Here is an 18,901-nt window from a genome sequence, read left to right on the forward strand (position 1 = left end):
GGGGCGTTGTAATTCAGGGAAACCCAACAACTTCGTTTTTGTAATAATCCTATTTCGCGTAGCGCCTGGATTCGACTTCTTCCCGAACACTGGTGTACCGCGGGTGAAACATTTCTACAGGGGCCGTAGGATTAACGTGGTCCTAAAAACCCCTAAATGTTGGCTTTCACACCATCTTTTTAGTCCCGCTATTTAAATTTGAATTTCCGATTAGAGCTAGAAATAAAACCCGGAAGTAGGAATGTTTGCGGAAGATAACTAATTTTTCTATTATTAACTTAATTAAAAATCAAATAATAGCAAATAATTCCAGAGGAAAAGCAAATCAATTTTATTGAAATATCTATTACATGATGACAATATTAAAAATTCATTTCTTTTGCCCCCCCCCCCCCAAATAATTTTTAATAGTAACTTAAATTAAACAATCTACAATTTTCATTTTTAAACATTGTTCTTTAATAATATTAGCCGTAAATTGAATTTAAATTTATACTCTGAGCCAATACATTCCACTGCGTAATCTGTTATAGTCTGGAACTTGTTCCACCGGGCCTTTAAATGAAAAATAATTAATATTTAATCACTTAAATTAATTAAAGTTAATGATACTTACCAACTGAAGCGATAGCTGGACATCTATCGTAGATATATTTCATACAAACATCGCGAATAGACTTAGCACTGACAGCCTGCGAATTAGAACCCAATTTTACATTAGAATTAAATTTAATTTAATTTCAATAATTAAATTAATTACGTCTATTCTGGCTTCCAATTCTGGTAAGGGGATTCGTCTATTATAACATAACATTTGTCTACCAATATCTTCGCAAATTGGGGTTGAACCATCCAATTGTAAAAGCATATTTGTTTTTAACAAATTCTTAGCTCTCGTTACTTCGGATTCAGTTACAGCGGTGCATAATCGTTTCCTAAAGTTAATATCAATTAAATTTAATCGTATACAGTTTTAATTTAACTTTTTTTACCATTCTTCTTGAAGATTATAAACCATATCTTCGATGGTTAAACCATCAGCCACAAAGTAAATTCCCCTAAAATTAAATAAATGAAGTTTTTAAATGGGAATTTAAAATTAAGGTACATTAGATTAATAGTAGTTTATACCAAAGTCCAGTATCTTTATAACAAGTATTGAAAGATTGGAAACTATGAGCCAAATTTCCTTCATTAACCCTGGCTGCTAATTGACTGGATACATTCTAAAAATTAATTTAAATCATTAATTATTATAACCTAAATTAAATAATATTAATATCTTACACTGCCACCTCCGTGAGACCTATCCCAACTTCCAATTAGCTAAAATAACATATTCAAATCTTAATTACAATGATTTAACTTCTTAACTCCTTAATTTACCGTATTGGCAACCATCAAAGGAATATTATCAGCGTCAGTCCAACCACAGCCTTCAACAGCAATAGCTACATGAGCTAAGGGCATTGCATCATCTCGAACTTTAATCTTAATATCATTAATTAATTAATTAGTTTTTGGTTTTAAAAGAGGGAATAAGTAATTAAAATTAAGTTACTTCTGAACCGGTGAATCTGCAAGGAGTTAAAACTGGAACATCTCCATCGTACTTTGTTGTCAGATTTCCAAAATGTTGATCAGCCAATTTTAAAAGTTCATCATGTTTGACACCTTATAATTAATTTAAAAAGAAATTAATTAATTAGTTCTTATTTTTAATTAAGTTTAAATAAAACAAACCTCCAGCTCCGGCTAAGACAATCCTGGGACCTTTATAATGAGTTGAGATATAATTTTGTAAATCTTTTCTGGAGATGCTCCTATTATAATTAAAAGTTTTAAATTAATTTAATTCAAATATGAATATTTATTTAATTCTTACTGTAGATTTTCAGTGGGTCCCAAAATGGTTCTTCCCAAAGGAGTTCCCTGATAGGCGGTAGCGTGTAAATGATCAAAAACAACCTCTTGTAAGTTGGTCTCCACTTCTTGCATCTCTCTTAAGATAACTCCCCTCTCTCTTTCAATTTCTCCTTCACCCAGTTTGCTATTTTGAATAATATCCGCCAAAATCTCTACAGCTTTGGGTAAATCGGTGGACAAACATTTAGCGTAATAAACCGTTTGCTCTCGGGAAGTGTAGGCATTCAAATGGGCCCCCATATTCTCTACTTCCAATTCCAAATCAGTTTGCGTTCTTTTAGCAGTGCCCTGTATATAATAATTTAGGGTTTAATCAATGAGATAGAATATATATATTAAACCTAGAGTCACAACGTGAAATCTCGAGATCGACGTTTCGCGATACACCTTTTGTCGAGCGTGAATCTTTATCAAATACGGGTGGCGCCATCCTAAGAACTTTTTTATTACCGTCTGCTGCTATAATCTGCATAACAAGCTGTCAAGATAGTTTTTAAACGTGTTAAATAAAATACGCGAGTTAAATAATAAAAACTTTAGTCCTTTTTAATCTAATAAATAGATGAAATAAAAATCATAGCGATGTTTCTGATTGCAAATAAACAAGTAAAATTTGTAATTAGTTCCGCTAGAGGCTCACAGATGGCGCTGTCATGTTTTGATAAACTTGCTTAATAAAAGCAATGTGTTTCGCGGTAAGCCGATTTTGAATTGTAACTCTATCTACCTCATTGGAGTAGAGTTAATGTTAGGCTTAACTTACTTTAAAAGCCATGTGCTCCAAGAAATGGGCAACTCCGTTAGTTTTTTCGCATTCGTAACGACTACCAGCGTCTATCCATAATCCTACAGTGCATGTTGGGATTCCGGAATCTTCAGTGGCAACCCTTAATCCGTTGTTTAATGCGGAAACCTTAGTTTCTGGTACATTTAACAGGGTCTGGGCGTAACTAGCTGTAGCGGCGGCATGGTGCCTATCCCTCGATCGAATAACCTTAATTATAATTAGTTTAAAGTTAATTTTCATTAAATATCGCCATCAACGAAATACATGTGGATTGCGGAGCCCTTAAGGTCAACAAGGACTTTAGGCCGAGGCCCAAGGGTAAATTAATTTTTGTTCGGTTTACGGGTTAGGCTTAGCTAAAAACGTAATTTAAACCGACAACAAACGTAAAATTAAGTTTAATTCAATGTAATTTCTTACCAAATTCGGAGAATTTCGGTTTTTTAAGAGAAGAGATGTAGAAAATCGGACAATCCTTGAGGTAGCCATCCCGAATTCCCGATGGGTGAAGGGTGATACCAAGGTAACTTGAGAAAATACTAATATAGGTTTGCTCACGCAGCCGGTTTCGGGGGTAGAATGTACGCGCCAGAGAGAGAAGTTCATAGACATTATAACACTATTAATACCTAGACAAACTATTGGGGAAAGCGGTCCTTGAACGTTTTTGTGAGGGATTTTTCGCTTCTCCTCCTTCGCATGTGTGATGGGGTGAAAGACTGGTGGCGCCCCCCTAGCGACGAGCGAAGGAGTTATTAAGCTTAGAGTAGTGGCACTCTATGTTAACTCCCTATAGGGCATAATAAGTCAAACCCTCGGAGATGCCATTACTCCATTTTATACGGAACCAAGGCTTAGCTCGCCTTAAATGTTTTTATTACTAATAAATGTATAAAAAAAGACTCTTACCTTCAGAAAACGGTGGTATTTCCTCGAAAGTAAGTAGAAATACAAGTTCCAAGTGTTTTTTAAAAGATTTTACAGGTGTAAAATTTATAAAATACGTTTTTCCGCTCTTAGCTCGTCTCCGCGAATCGCCGAAAAAAATTTTCCGTATAAAATGGAGTAATGGCATCTCCGAGGGTTTGACTTATTATGCCCTATAGGGAGTTAACATAGAGTGCCACTACTCTAAGCTCAATAACTCCTTCGCTCGTCGCTAGGGGGGCGCCACCAGTCTTTCACCCCATCACACATGCGAAGGGGCGAATGCCTTAAAACCCTCACAAAAATGACTCTCAACTGTTCCTCTTGTATCTCTATGGAGAAGTTTCGGTGACGTCACGCTAGACCTCCAGATACGACTCGCTTGTTTAAGCGGGCGCGCGAAGAGCAGCTTGGCTGTTTATGTTCATGATTTTGTATCAAATGATAGTTTGGTGGCTGATAATTTGTGCCCCAAAATAACACCGACCCATCTATACTCAATTACTAATACTGCTAATATTCAGTCCATTAACCATGTAATTAATAATAATAAAAATGTTACTAGTACTCCAATCAAATCTCAAGAATGTAATAGTGATTTTAAGAAATGCGAGGAATACGGGTTAGAATACTTTGGTGGATGGGTAGCCAAAAAGCATTATAAGGCTTACCCAAAATTAGACTTAGTGGATAAAAATAAATCTGATCACGAATATCAAATTCCGTCCTGGGCTAATTTTTTGTCATATGGAGGACTAGTCATTCCTTCCAGTTCCTTCATGGAGAAGATAAAAATTTATGAAAATATTTTTCAAACATTATTGCCAAATATGTCTTTATCCAACGAAGAAAATATTGTCAAAAATATTAGCTCAATAATATTTGAAAAGGAGACAAAATACCCTTGTGATATTGTCAAAACGTTTGTAAAGCTTCGAATTTTTATACGAATTAAATACTTCAACTCAATGAAAGTCACAACCCCTGAAGCAAATGATGGAAAGAGAAAAAGTTCCAAAAAAATGAGTAAAATAGTTAAATAAGCAAAGCTACTAGTATTGAAAAGTGTATATGATAATTCTAAATGAATTTTCCTAACTTTTGTGTTTTGGTGTTTTGATAAAACGAATTCTACGTAGATTAATTTCAATTCCTTACCATGTGTTTGTTAAAACTACTAAGTTCCTAACCAAGTTCAAAAATAATAAAAACTATTTTGAAAGGCATGTATATGTTTGTCAATTTTTCATCAACTTTATTTAATATCTTTTTAAATCGGGTAAATATCAGAAAATAATAATTAAGCAAACGCTAATTTATATTCTTTAAATTACCCCAGTTAAAAAGAATAATTAAATAAAGTTCAAAATATTAAAACGCGCGCCTTTATTCCTATGCGTTCGTTCGCGAAGCAGAGTCGCGGAGGTCTAGCGTGACGTCACGCAAGCGAGACTGCTGGAGAGAGAAAAAATTCCGTAAATCCGAACCGAGCGTGAGCACCCGTTGGGGTGATACTAGTTTGAGAGTGTCTATTCTCACCCCCGGGTGGAAATAGCCTACGCGCTATTCTCACCCCCCCCGGGTGAAAATAGCTTATACGCTATTCTCTCTCACCCCCCCTCCCGGGTGAAAATAGTCTGACTACTATTCCTACCCTACCACGTGACCGCACTCCCGCGTGACGCCATGCGGCCGAGAATATTTTGGTCATTCCTTTTAAACAAAATGTTCATAAACATCCCCTCCATAGAATTAACATTACACTAAACTTTGAAGGCTCATAACTCTGGTCAAAAACGGATTTATGCACTAAGAACGTCGGATCGTAGCTTTAGCCTCTAGTACCATCCTCGCATACTTTATTGAGAAACTTCGTCTGCTTATATTTTGACTCCACCCACAAATTCGATCTCTAGAAGTAGCTATCATAGAGATACATAGAGTCACTATTGAAATCCCGCAATTGAGGCCGATTGTTGCTGCTGTCACAGCATTTATGTATTTTACGTCATTGTGGGGAAAAAAAGGCCATGCGACACTCTGCGGCGGCGGCGGTAACTAAAATATATTTTTTTAATTTAATGCTGGAATATGATTGGTTAACTTATTTAAGTCATGCGCACCAGCGTCACGAACGAAAAATGCCGAGAGTCGGAGAGTGTAAGAAAAAATACAGTTTAATTATACGGTAGGGCATTATTATTTACTTTTTCAAGTAAATTAAATTATTAATGTTCAAGATAAAAGAAAATAAATGGTAAGCAACTTTAAAAGTTTTTCTCCTTAAAGAAAGAGAGAAATATACATTTTATTATAAAGCAAAATCATCTCTTTTCAAGTTAGGGCCGGCAAGGCTTAACTACTTGGTAAGCCAGGTAAGGTAGGTTTTTCCTTAGAGTTTCTCTATTAATTTCGTTGTAAATGTTTTTAGTGGTTTTTGTGTTGACGAAAAGTAAAATAAATCGTATCAATTCGTTTTATCAAAGCGTTGAGATGATACTATCATGCTGGGAGCCTAGTTACATCAACCATATGCTTGGTCAACGATGAATGATGGCAACATCGGTAACTCAGTATCAATGAGCTACTACAGTAACACTGATACCCTCGGAATTCCCATTTCAAATAATATTAACAAAGCTGGTCGTTTTAAGTATATCTTAAAGGTATTTACTTCTTGGCAACAACAATTTCGTGGTTAAAGGAAGACAATTATCTGGGATTTATAAAGACGTTATTGGGAGATATTGGGTCGTGACTCGTGATTGCAATGTAATGTCTCTATGTTAAATTTTTAAAATCTTTTTTCAATCGTTATGTACAGTTTTCAACTGGATTCATTAAATCTTTTAATTAAAAAAACCAAGTTATTGTGTCATCATTAACTAATTGTCCTCTCTAGCGTGAATCTCACTATCGCTAGCCTTGATAAACTGGTCTTAATTTAAATTTTCCAGATTGTGACATTCTTCAAAGTTTGTTCTTTTTACTAGTAGTGTTGTGTTTTCTTATTGATTTGTTTACCGAATATCTACATTTTAATAAACCTATAATAGGAATGAGTTAAGAGTATTTAGGCCTACCAAAGTTGGTATAAGAGTAGATTATTCTCGATGAGTACTACTCTATCAGAATATTCTTTGTGATTAAATGACTGAGTCCAAAGGTTCTTGTCCGAAGCAGCATGACAGCTAGTCATTTAACATATATTATCCGAGTATTTATCAAAATAAGTGTTTTTATCTAGTGTTTATACTACTACTTGGTAATTGTCTGGATTGGTAAAGATTGATAGAGTATACTAGTATGGCCGCGTCTATTTTGGCCCGGTTTCCGGGCGAAATTAGGCATAGACTATTTTGGCCCTGTTTTCGGGCCTAAATAGCTGGCATTGTTAAGATTGCTATTTTGGCCCGGAAACCGGGCCAAAATAGCTGACGATTGAGGGTCAGCTATTTAGGCCCGGTTTTCGGGCGTCAAATTTTCCAGGCCATAATAGTCGTGGTTCGAGCTACAACTATTTTGGCCCGAAAAACGGGCCTACCTTTTTTCAGGCCTAAATAGACTCGGCCGCGCGGGGCCAACTATTTTGGCCCGGTTTCCGGGCTTAAATAGCTGGCCATTGTAAAGATTGCTATTTTGGCCCGGAAACCAGGCCAAAATAGCTGACGATTAAGAGTCAGCTATTTAGGCCCGGTTTTCGGGCGTCATATTTTCCAGGCCATAATAGTCGTGGTTAGAGTTAAGACTATTTTGGCCCGAAAAACGGGCCTACCTTTTTTCAGGCCTAAATAGACTCGGCCGCGCGGGGCCAACTATTTTGGCCCGGTTTTCAGGCCCAATAGTAGTTTGGCCCGGTTTCCGGGCCTAAATAGCTGGCCATTGTAAAGATTGCTATTTTAGCCCGGAAACCAGGCCAAAATAGCTGACGATTAAGAGTCAGCTATTTAAGCCCGGTTTTCGGGCGTCATATTTTTCCAGGCCATAATAGTCGTGGTTCGAGCTACGACTATTTAGGCCCGAAAAACGGGCCTACCTTTTTCCAGGCCTAAATAGACTCGACCGCGCGGGCCAAGCTATTTTGGCCCGGTTTCCAGGCTTAAACACTCTCTGTGATATTGGCCATATTTTAGCCCAGTTTCTGGGCTAAAATAGCTTCCAAATGCCTTTCAGTTATTTTGGCCCGGTTTTCAGGCCCAATGGGCACCACATTTTTGGGCCCAGTTTCCGGGCCTAAATAGTTACTCTTCAAAAAGATAGTTAATTTGACCCGAAAACCGGGCTAAAATAGCTTTTAGGCATTTAATAGCTATTTTAGCCCGGTTTCCGGGCCAAATTAGCTCTAATTGAAATAGAGGTCTAATTTGGCCTGGAAACCGGGCTAAAATAGCTTTTAGGCATTTGATAGCTATTTTACCCCGGTTTCCGGGCCAAATTAACTCCTATTAAAAAAGAGGGCTAAATTGGCCCGGAAAGCAGTTTTAAATAGCTAAAAAATGTCTGAACGTCTGTAAACTATTTTTGCCCAGTTCCGGGCCTAGCTAGTCCCAATTCAAATGGTAGTTAATTTTGGCCCGGAAACCAGCCTAAAATAGCCATTAAGTACCAGCCTTTTATAATAGAAATACTTTGGTGAAGATTTTCGGGATTTGAGATTTTGGTAAGGCTCGTATCATAGCCCATTTAATCAAGCGCTGTAGTTCGTAAAATCTGCCCCTTTTTTTTGCTCTGCGTCCGGGACTTGGCTATAGGGCTTGAAGCCATATAGCCAGATTATCGGCGGGAAATTCAAAGGAGCCGAAACTTGAAATGTTCTTTTGAAGGAGCTAAAATAATTTTTGTCAACATCTAAATTTCTTACAATGAACTTCATTTATTTACACCCTGTATAAGTGGTGTAATTTTTCGTATGTTGACGTCATCCAAAGGCAATATAGGGGGCCGTGCACAAAGGGAGGTGTTTGGTCTGATCTTTTCCTCACTGTATAACGTTTAATAATGAAAACATCGGCTTCTGAAAAGGCCTACAATATTTTTAAATCAGTTTTTCGTGACTTTGGCTATAATATTAAGTATTATTCTCCCTTTGCTCCCTTGTATGACAAAAGGATCTCTGTGATACATTTACTTCTTGAACGTGCCCAAGGGCTCTGAGGAGGTAGGAAGGTGTCTAAATGCTCTTCTTGTAAAATTTAGCAAATTGGCCCAAAAAGGTTTATAATTATTGGCCAACCCATTGTAACCAAACCTAACCTAACCTTAATTAGCACGAAGTGCCGTACTAGAGTATTTTATGGAATTGGAATATTGTGAAACTAAAAGAATGACCGTCAGAGACGCCACAAATCGTAAATTAAAAAAAAGTGTTCATTTGTAAACTTTGTTCATTAGCTTGTTCGAGCGTTACATCTTGTACCAATAAGACTAAATCCTTCTGTTAATATGTTAGTGCAGTGACAAAATATATTTATTTTCAGTTTTTACAGAAATAGAAAAGAGCATGATAATTTTATCTTATTGATGAATTAATTCAATTCAACCGTTTCAGTATCACAGCGGAATTCGCAATACCATTCGTAGCCCTTCATGGGTTTTTTTTTCGAAGTGCTAACGCATGCTTCATGAAACCATTCGGAGCATCTGTCACATTGGATCATTCGGTCTCCGGTGTATGGTTTTCTGCAAACACAATAAACAAGACTGTGTGTGCTTTCGTGGCACACCTTTAACGAACTTGGGTGCTTCGCTCGAATCGGGAATGGCGATAAATACTTCTTTTCCAGGCAATCATGGAGATGTTTCCTCATAACATCATTTGCCGTATCGTATTGAATGCAGCCGGGCTCAGCATATAAGCACGCATTAAGAGCATTAGCTACAGCGTGCGCCCCGCATTCTACCTCCAGTTGCTCGGTAACTTCGATGAATTTGATCTCCAAGCTTTCAACGAGTGTATTTTTAAATTGTGCGCTTAATAGCGATACAAGTTGTGGTAATCTCGAGATTCTGTGACTTAAGGATAGATATTTCAAAGAATCATATATGGAAATCGTAGCCACTTCGTCTTTGTAAAATCCCGCTGCGCAAATGAAATGTGAAGAAATGTTATAAATTTGGACAAAATATCCTTCGTTTTGCACCGTATTTTGAATGAAAGGAATGCGATATTTTCCAAAATCGACATTGGTCTTAAATAAAGAGTTTAAACCGGCAGTAACGTTCTTGAATTGAGATTTAAGAATTAATTGCGCCGCATCTAGAATCTCATTGTGCATATATGATCTGGAAATCAATGCTGCTCTGTGCTCTTCAGTTAAAATTATGGGTTTTTTAAGCCATATTTTTGCTTCTTTAATTGTTTCCTCATTGTCAGGATAATCTTCATCTTTTATCTTAACTGGCGATAGAGAATGTCTGTTGTTTTTTACTCTCACAGGACTTTTTTCTTTAATTGACGGGACTCTTCTTAGCCTATTTCTTTTCAGACCAATAACTGTTTGAAAAATTCCCTTAGGCCTTCCCACGACACTAAGTTTCATAGGTTCTTTAACTTCAGGCAATTTGAAGTCCTCTTTTCCATCGTCATCTTTTTGATGTTCTTTTCTGGGGAGTGTGATTTTACCTTTCTTTTCGGTTTTAGTGAAATCTTCTGTTAGATTCCTCTTAATCTCGTTAGGGTCTAGTTTTCGTTTTCTTCCGTGGCTCTGGTTTCTTTTGTGACTTTTCTCTATCCTCTCCTCTTCGTCCCTATCTTCACTCTCCTCTTCGTCTCTATCTTCATTCTCCTCTTCGTCCCTATCTTCATTCTCCTCTTCGTCCCTATCTTCATTCTCCTCTTCGTCCCTATCTTCATTCTCCTCTTCGTCCCTATCTTCATTCTCCTCTTCGTCCCTATCTTCATTCTCCTCTTCGTCCCAATCTTCATTCTCCTCTTCGTCCCTATCTTCATTCTCCTCTTCGTCCCTATCTTCAGTCTCCTCTTCGTCCCTATCTTCAGTCTCCTCTTCGTCAGTACTCATCCTTTCGTCTTCATCTTCAGTCTTATTTTCGTCTTTATCTTGGTCTTCATCTTCACTCTTATTTCCGTCTTGATCTTCTCTTGCTTTTCTATCTTTGGTCTCGTCATCGTCAGTGTTTTCGTCAGGATCATAATCTACATTATCAATAACAATTTTGAAATCTTTTCTTTCCGCCCAAGTTTTGCATATTTTATTTATCATTTTCAATCTCCTTTGAAACGTCTTTTGGCCACAGCAAGACAAAACATTTCCTAGAGCTTGGAGCGCTGGCATTGCCTCGCTATATTTTTCCTGTGATGTCTTACATTTATTTGGTCTCGGAGGGTGCCGATTATGAAAAGCCTTTCGCTTTTGATTAACACTTTTTGATTTAAGCCCTTCCATCCAAAAATCTTTGGATATTCTTTTTGAAATAATTTCCTCTGTGAAAATATCCTTTTCCAAATATCTCCTTGAGATAAAAATATGGGGGCACGGGATTCCTTTAGTGACAAAAGTGGAACAAGAGCAAGTAATGCCATTAGTGATTGCATCCGGAAACTTGTCAATTTTGACGATAATAGAGTCACAGTTGTCGACTGGGCTGGAAATACTTTTACAGGACACTGCTTTCGAGAGATTTTGAATAATCTGTTCAGCATAGGCTGGGACAACTTTATCGTAAATACTCCGAGCCGCATCTCGTAAATCATCATCATCAAATGTGGTAACACTGAATGCTTTTTTAGTTTTCGCCTTAAATTTTTCATGATCATTTAGGTTCTCAATATAGGCACAAAGAACTTTCATGTCCCTGTAGAAATCGTCTAAGGCAGCGTTTCGTCTGCATATACCTTTTATTTTTTGATTGTATGATTCCAACCGGTTGTTCGTTGCTTCACCTAAATTGAAATGTTGACGGCGATAGGCTGCCACCCACATCTCTTTGATTGATATCCAGTTATCAAGCATATATTTTATAAATTCGGGGTAACTAGCTAGTTTCTCGTCGGCCAGCATTGCTTCAACATTTTCTTTAAAGGTATTTATTGTGAAAGAATATGCCAGTTGTTGAGCGTGAATTCGCGCTGATTGACTAGCGGTTGATGTCATCTTAAGAGATGATATTTTTGACTTCATGGCCTTTAAGACGTGAAACAAGCATATTTCAACGTCAGCTTCAGGGAAAAGTTGTTGGAGCACGGATATCTCGCCTAAATCTTTATCTACCATGACCGTTTTTGTGCCTTTCCAGTTTTCATTGTAGGTCTGAAAAGTCTGGAAGAGCTTTTCGACGTACTCTTTTTTTCCATTTTTTGTTAAGCATAAGCCAACTATTTCACTTTGGAGATTGGCATCTACAGCCATTATTATGTATAACGGCATGCCACATCGATTTAAGCAAAACGTCGCGTCACAAAGCAAGTGCTCAGGATATTTTTCAAATATTTCTCTCATGCGACCGGTTTGCCAAAATACGAATTCTAAGCACTTGGTCGAAGCATCTGTAGATACATCGACCACCTATATGCAAAGAACATAGGAATCTCTATATATGTTCATAAACTCCATGTTCCTTTCGTCGGACCAACCGTATTCACCTTCGTATGACATGCAACCGTTAAGAATCGAGCATGTTTGCTATGAAGTTTTCATATTCAAACTCCCGGACTATTCCAAGTTTTCCCTGGCCCTTTCCCTGACGTTTTGAACCCTAAACTTTAACGTTAAAGTTAACGGAACGTTTTCACTTTCTAAACTTTCCTAAACGAGCGAGGAGAGCTCCTAAATTTCGATGTCTGGTTAAGTAAGCAGTTTCGTTCTAATCATATGTTATTAACTCGACTTGTCCTAGATTCCCTCACTTTCCCTGACCTCTTTCAGCCATTTTGAATTTCCCTGACGTTTCCATGCCTCCTCTGTGCTAACCTTGTCGGGGTATTTCAAAAGCAAAGCCTTAGCGAGTTCTGACTAATCATGTGACATATTGTATTGGTTAAAGCCGGAAGACTAAACTAAAAACTCATACTCTTTGCTAGTTATACAGAATATCTCAAAAATCATGGTAGGACTGGACTAGGCTAGTGTGATGTGTTCTGAGTCGAAAAGGCGCTACGACGTTTTGCTTTTCTTTTCGGGCCAATTTTTTCAAGTTTTAAATAAAGCGGTTTACATTGAAAGTAACATATTGAAATATAATGCATTTATTGTTTGGGGGGGGGCTTGTGCTATGAATATCATATTCTACAGTATTTTATGCTGGACTTTCAAAAGTTTTTAGTCTGTATACTTTCTTTTGAGTTTCATTGGGGTCATCTGTAAATCACTTAAGTCATAACCCCGAAACTTTGGGCCGGAAAATAAAATTTCATAGCATATTTTCAACTGAAAATAGCCAGTGTAACCACACTACTGCAGTTCTAACACCAGCTTTTATGGAAATCTTTTATATAGGAGAGCCGCAAAATGTTCCTTCTTACACCCTTATTATTAGTCCGTAAATTCAGTGTTTGAATAAGAAAAAATACGAAGGTGAACAATGTTAGGGACCACCCCTTTAGGGTGATAAGGTCCAACACTCTTAAGTAATGTCATAAGAAAATAATATATAGCTCCCTATAAGTATGAAAAGCCCCAATGAAACCATATAAACAGCATTTTCTTCCTTCGAAATTTACAGATAGTTTCTAGTTTAATTTAAAAAGAGATGTTATAATATTATGTGTTTTAAATAGTAGAATTTGAAATTGCAATTAAATCGTTCAGCATCTTGAAGTTGTTAATATATAATAATTATAGGTTTTTAAATGCCGAAACCCACTGGTCTCTACACTAAAATCGGAGGGTAGGAGGAGTCTAGCCTTTCGCCCCCCCCCCTTTATCCGTATAGGCAGAAGTAATGTAACCCATAATTATGGGTTACGTCACTTCTGGTAGAGCCAAAATATCTCCCACGGGAGCGCAAAAGCGTGAGCGCTCCAAATTCGGAAGGAAACGCTGTGGTGTGAAAATGTACTACGTTTCATACTTATAGGGAGCTATATATTATGTTCTTATGGTAATGTATATAATAATAAGTTCATAAGACATGTTCCATAAGTTTGTCACTGTTGTGAAGTGATAAGCGTATTTGAAACGTCATAGATTCTCGTAAAGCAACGTACGCCTGGTGAGGGGCTGTCAGAATAAATAGGAAGATGAACTGCAAAACCCTCTACGTATAGTATCGCTTGTCGTTCTCTAACTAGCTCTCAGTAAGTCTCTAGAATGACGTAGTATAGGAAGAATCATACTTATGGAACATATCATATAATCTTATGATTATATAAACTGCTTACGAAAGTGAATAATAATTTAAGGATCAAATTTACCATTTGCGAGTCATCCATTTGGTCTTTTTGTAATTTTAAAATTAGTCTCTGTGCTGAGTCTACAACTGCTCTATCCCCGCTTTTGAGCGACTGTTGTGCTTTAAAGTTTTGTAATGATTTCGGTATTTCGTACCTCCCGGTTGTTTTTCTAATTTCATCAAGAACGAGCTTGTTATCACCTCTAACTCTAACGAAATCTAAAACTTTAGCTTTTTGTTCCAAATTTGCCTGGCGCAGTGCTCTGTTAGCTGGATACTTTTCGTAAAGCTCGGGTCCGATGTCATGATTATGATTTAGCTCGATAGAGGATATGTACAGGGCTTGAACTTTAGCATTTGCTGAGTATGTCACATGGGCAGGGCAAGAATTGGTAAATGTTGACGATTTTCTGTGCCCTTTCGCTTTGGTCTCATACTGACCATAATGCACACAAACCATTTTTACTTTAGAGTACTTGAGTTTTTCTTCCAATGGCGTATAAACTCCTTTTTTCGCTTTTTTACAAGCAGTTTTGTTGTGACTTTCAACGGATGTGGCATGTTTGTATTTACTTAATATTGGTGAAAAGTTCTTATTACAGTACTCATAATGGTTTTTTTCGCAAGATATCCAGTCTTCAAATTGTTGTTTTAATTTTAACTCCATGATAATATTTTCTCAGCCGTCTCATCTACTGAGTCTGAGAAGGATGATGACACCCAAAGAGAACCAATGAATAAGTGCCGGAAAACAATATATTTAAAACGAGACGGGCTTCGGCCCAGAAATTGCAACAATAACGCTATAGGTTAAATAGTAAAAATTGTGGACGAATTTCACACAATATACTCTAATATAAATAGAAATGGTCAAAAAACTTTTTAGAATTGTTCTGACTTTAGCTACAGGGATCGTTCCTCACTTGACACGAGTAAGAAAAGGTCTGCTAGCCATGATGTTTTAACCGCGGTGCCATGAGTCCGAAAAGTCATATTTATCATCTATTAGCTACCATAAGTTTATAAGATATGTTCCATAAGTATGACACTTCCTATATTTCGTAATGCTACAGACTTACCGAGAGTATCTAGTTCAAGAATGACGCCAGAATTGATACTACACGCGAATGGTTTCCCAATCTGTCAATTCCTATTTGTTCTGTACCAAGTCTTTGACAGCGTATCAACAGGCGTACGTTGATTTACGAGAATCTATGACTTTTCACCTATGACAAGCTCTCAGTAACCAGTAGGACAAACTTATTCCCGATTAACATCGGCGAAGTTTTTAAAGAGGAGCAGCGCAACAGTAAAAGTCAGGTTGTTTTTATTTAGCCAGGGGAAATATGCTACCCAGGGGATATGACTATCACCGGTTCCATTGTGTAAAGATGATGCTTCGAGAAGTGGGCGAGTATAACGATTGAAACCTGTCACAGACCCTTTCCTTTCATGTCAGTTCCCCTTTTGTTTTTCATCCCGTTTTAACTTTTATTGCTTTGCTAAAAGCGTCCCCTTATTTCCGATTTCACCCGTCACTGTAACCCCAGCGGCTCCTTTATTATAGTTCAAAGCCTTCGCTCTCCTATTGACCTTCACTCCTTGTATCCCCTCTTTTTAATAGGCTCTATAGTGTTAATTTTTGTTTTCGTTTCCCTTTCTGTAGCCGAACTCTCCTTTCCTTATCTGAAATTCTCAGTTTTGGTTTTATGTTAAAACATAAGCATATAAGATATGTTCCATAAGCATGACCCTTCCTAATGCTAGAGACTAACTAAATCTCTAGTTCGAGAACGAATCGAGAATTCATACTTAACAGTATTCACCTTCAAAATTTTTCTTCTTCAAACACTGAATTTACGGACTAATAATAAGAGTGTAAGAAGGAACATTTTGCAGCTCTCCTATATGAAGGATTTCCAAAAAAGGTTTTAGAACTGAAGTAGTGTGGCTCTATTATTACAGTCTCGAAAAAATGCTTTAAAAATATTGTAGACATTTTCAGAAGTCGATGTTTTCATTATTAAACCATGGATAAAGAATGCTCGTGAGGCAAATAGTGTTCGCGCTTAGAGGATACGCAACTCCCTATCTCGGACGACAGCTTATTCGATATCTACCACGTAACGTGGTCCACGTTAAAGCGTTGGTTGTTAGCACGCGCGAAGCTAGGTCCCCTATCTCGGATCATAATAAAGATAAACTATAAAGCAGCTTTGTTCGTACTGACAACGGAACTTGAAAAATTACAGTAGCGGCACCTGAGAACCAGCGCTGGAAACCTGGCGAAGCTTAGCATTATAGAGCAACGCTGCAACGTGATATATATCGAGTATTCTGTCGCTCGAGATAGGGAGCTGCATATCCTCTAAGCGTGAACACTATTTGCTTCAAGCGCATTCTTTATTATTACCATCTCAAATTCTTACAATGAACTTCATTTATTTACACCCTGTATAATTGGTCTAATTTGTCGTATGTTGACGTCATCCGAAGGCAATATTGGGGGCCGTGCACAAAGGGAGGTGTTGGTCTGATCTTTCCACACTGTATATTATTAAACTGAGAATAGTGGGACGAAATTGAAATAAGACATTGGTTGTCAGGTTTATGTATACTTGAAGATCAAATGATCGCGCCATTCTATAATACCAGACGAACGTAGTAATTTTACGCATAAAATAAGCAGCAGAAATTGAAAAGCAGAAGTTGAATACAGTGGGGAATGGCGCACTCTCTCAGAGAAATGTCGGCCATAATGTGAGCCTCTAAAGATGCATATCTCATAAAATCTTCAGATCATTTGCATAATTGCATCAATAGAAAGAGATATGTTGGCCAAAATTATTTTAGCTCCTTCAAAAGAACATTTCGAGTTTCGGCTCCTTTGAATTCCCCGCCGATAATCGAAGGCCGATTTTACGAACTGGAGCGCGATTGTGGCGCGTGATTAAATGGGCTATGATAAGAGCCTTACCAAAATCTCAAATCCCGACACTCTTGACCAAATATTTTTATTATAGAAGGATAGCAAGGTCTGTAAATGCGCAAAAAATTGGAAGGATGGTACTTAATGGATATTTTAGGCTGGTTTCCGGGTCAGAATAAACTACCTTTTGAATTAGGACTGCTAGGCCCGGAAACTGGGCAAAAATAGTTTTCAGGCATTTAATAGCTATTTAACACTGGTTTCCAGGCCAAATTAGTCCTCTTTTTGAATAAGAGCTAATTAGGCCCGGAAAACGGGCCAAAATAGCTTTTAGGCATTTAATAGCTATTTTAGCCCGGTTTTCGGGTAAAATTAACTCTCTTTTTGAAGGGGAACTATTCAAGCCCGGAAACCGGGGCCGAAAATGTGGTGGCTAAAGGGCCTGGAAACCGGGCTAAAATAGGGCTTCTATCACAGAGACTGTTTAAGCCTGGAAACCAGGCCAAAATAGTTGGCCCCGCGCGGCCGAGTCTATTTAGGCCTGGAAAAATGTAGGCCCGTTTTTCGGGCCTAAATATTCGTAGCTCGAACCACGACTATTATGGCCTGGAAAGTATGACGCCCGGTTTCCGGGCCTAAATAGCTGACTCTCAATCGTCAGCTATTTCGGCCCGGAAACCGGGCCAAAATAGCAATTTTTTAAATGGCCAGCTATTTAGGCCCGGAAAGCGGGCCAAACTACTATTGGGCCTGAAAACCGGGCCAAAATAGTTGGCCCCGCGCGGCCGAGTCTATTTAGGCCTGGAAAAAGGTAGGCCCGTTTTTCGGGCCTAAATAGTCGTAGCTCGAACCACGACTATTATGGCCTGGAAAATATGACGCCCGAAAACCGGGCCTAAATAGCTGACTCTTAATCGTCAGCTATTTTGGCCTGGTTTCCGGGCCAAAATAGCAATCTTTACAATGGCCAGCTATTTAGGCCCGGAAACCGGGCCAAACTACTATTGGGCCTGAAAACCGGGCCAAAATAGTTGGCCCCGCGCGGCCGAGTCTATTTAGGCCTGGAAAAAGGTAGGCCCGTTTTTCGGGCCTAAATAGTCGTAGCTCGAACCACGGCTATTATGGCCTGGAAAATTTGACGCCCGAAAACCGGGCCTAAATAGCTGACTCTCAATCGCCCGCTATTTTGGCCCGGTTTCCGGGCCAAAATAGCAATCTTTTTAATGCCAGCTATTTTGGCCCGGAAACCGGGCCGAAATAGTTTATACCTAATTACGCCCGGAAACCGGGCCAAAATAGACACAGGGTATTTGGGCCAAGTTTTATATTGTTTCTTTAACATTTGGCTAATGAAAATTCATCATTTAGTTTATTTTATCATACTAATTTTACATACGCATATCAGCTTTTGTGTGTGTCTGTTTCATTGCAAGCCGTTAAACTAACTCTCGTATTATTCACCTTTACTATTCGGTCTACACAAGTCTCAAGTAGACTTTCTGTGCCAATGCAAAACAAGTAAATAACCACAAACAGGCTTGCCTCTGTGGTTTCTGGTAGGCCTCACATAGTTATTGTTCCAAGTAAAAATTACACAATTCCAATATGAACACCACTTACTAGGTACTAAGTTCACCGCTTTATGGTAGTAATTATTTATGATTCTACTTCACCCGTCTGTATATGTGCCGAATTCCGGCTTTTATTTAATTGAAATTTACATAAATAAATAGCAAATGCTTTTATATCTTAATAAAACCTAACTTTCTTAACATAATTTGTCTATTTTTATGCCATCTCTTTCAAAAATACAGAAAATACAACATAAATTTACCGCCTTTTTGGAATTATTTTGATTTTTAGTTTCTCCGTCCGCCGCTAGGTGGCTAGTGTCGCTTTATTCCCCACCTTACATACATATACATGCCGAGGGGCAAAATTAAGATTTTTGGCTTCATTGAGTCTCGAGCGTTGAATCAAACGTC

At 37.9% G+C, this 18,901-nt stretch overlaps 2 protein-coding genes and 1 long non-coding RNA gene across 3 annotated transcripts; 1 reads left to right on the top strand and 2 right to left on the bottom strand.

The window, feature by feature from the left end:
- Window positions 1–311: 311 nt before the first annotated feature.
- Window positions 312–3,291, bottom strand: UQCR-C1 (Ubiquinol-cytochrome c reductase core protein 1). Its single transcript, XM_089862418.1, has 12 exons — window positions 3,134–3,291; window positions 2,690–2,920; window positions 1,886–2,214; window positions 1,744–1,823; window positions 1,562–1,674; window positions 1,387–1,491; window positions 1,288–1,326; window positions 1,132–1,226; window positions 993–1,058; window positions 761–935; window positions 617–692; window positions 312–555 (listed from the first exon to the last, which is right to left on the bottom strand). The coding sequence occupies exons 1-12, from the start codon at window positions 3,200–3,202 to the stop codon at window positions 491–493; spliced, it is 1,443 nt and encodes a 480-aa protein (XP_089718544.1). The 5' UTR covers window positions 3,203–3,291; the 3' UTR covers window positions 312–490.
- Window positions 3,292–5,795: 2,504 nt separating this feature from the next.
- Window positions 5,796–6,506, top strand: LOC149588624 (uncharacterized). Its single transcript, XR_016379905.1, has 3 exons — window positions 5,796–5,897; window positions 5,980–6,020; window positions 6,127–6,506. It is a non-coding gene; the product is annotated as an uncharacterized LOC149588624 (long non-coding RNA).
- Window positions 6,507–9,165: 2,659 nt separating this feature from the next.
- Window positions 9,166–14,654, bottom strand: LOC149588625 (uncharacterized). Its single transcript, XM_089862409.1, has 2 exons — window positions 14,010–14,654; window positions 9,166–12,162 (listed from the first exon to the last, which is right to left on the bottom strand). The coding sequence occupies exons 1-2, from the start codon at window positions 14,652–14,654 to the stop codon at window positions 9,166–9,168; spliced, it is 3,642 nt and encodes a 1,213-aa protein (XP_089718535.1).
- Between the last annotated feature and the right edge of the window lie 4,247 nt (window positions 14,655–18,901).

Source organism: Phalangium opilio, unplaced genomic scaffold, assembly GCF_054372755.1.
Source record: "Phalangium opilio isolate 3A_F unplaced genomic scaffold, DU_Popi_V2 ptg000540l_1, whole genome shotgun sequence".
NCBI classification, from domain to species: Eukaryota; Metazoa; Arthropoda; class Arachnida; order Opiliones; family Phalangiidae; genus Phalangium; species Phalangium opilio.

Excerpts from the sequence above, each read along its gene's own strand:
- UQCR-C1 (XM_089862418.1), bottom strand. The coding sequence starts at position 3,202 with ATGGCTACCTCAAGGATTGTCCGATTTTCTACATCTCTTCTCTTAAAA. Across the intron at positions 2,921-3,133 it reads ACCGAAATTCTCCGAATTTG|GTTATTCGATCGAGGGATAG; the intron begins GTAAGAAATTAC and ends ATTATAATTAAG. Across the intron at positions 1,675-1,743 it reads TGTCTTAGCCGGAGCTGGAG|GTGTCAAACATGATGAACTT; the intron begins GTTTGTTTTATT and ends ATTAATTATAAG.
- LOC149588625 (XM_089862409.1), bottom strand. The coding sequence starts at position 14,654 with ATGGAGTTAAAATTAAAACAACAATTTGAAGACTGGATATCTTGCGAA. Across the intron at positions 12,163-14,009 it reads AAATGGATGACTCGCAAATG|GTGGTCGATGTATCTACAGA; the intron begins GTAAATTTGATC and ends CTTTGCATATAG.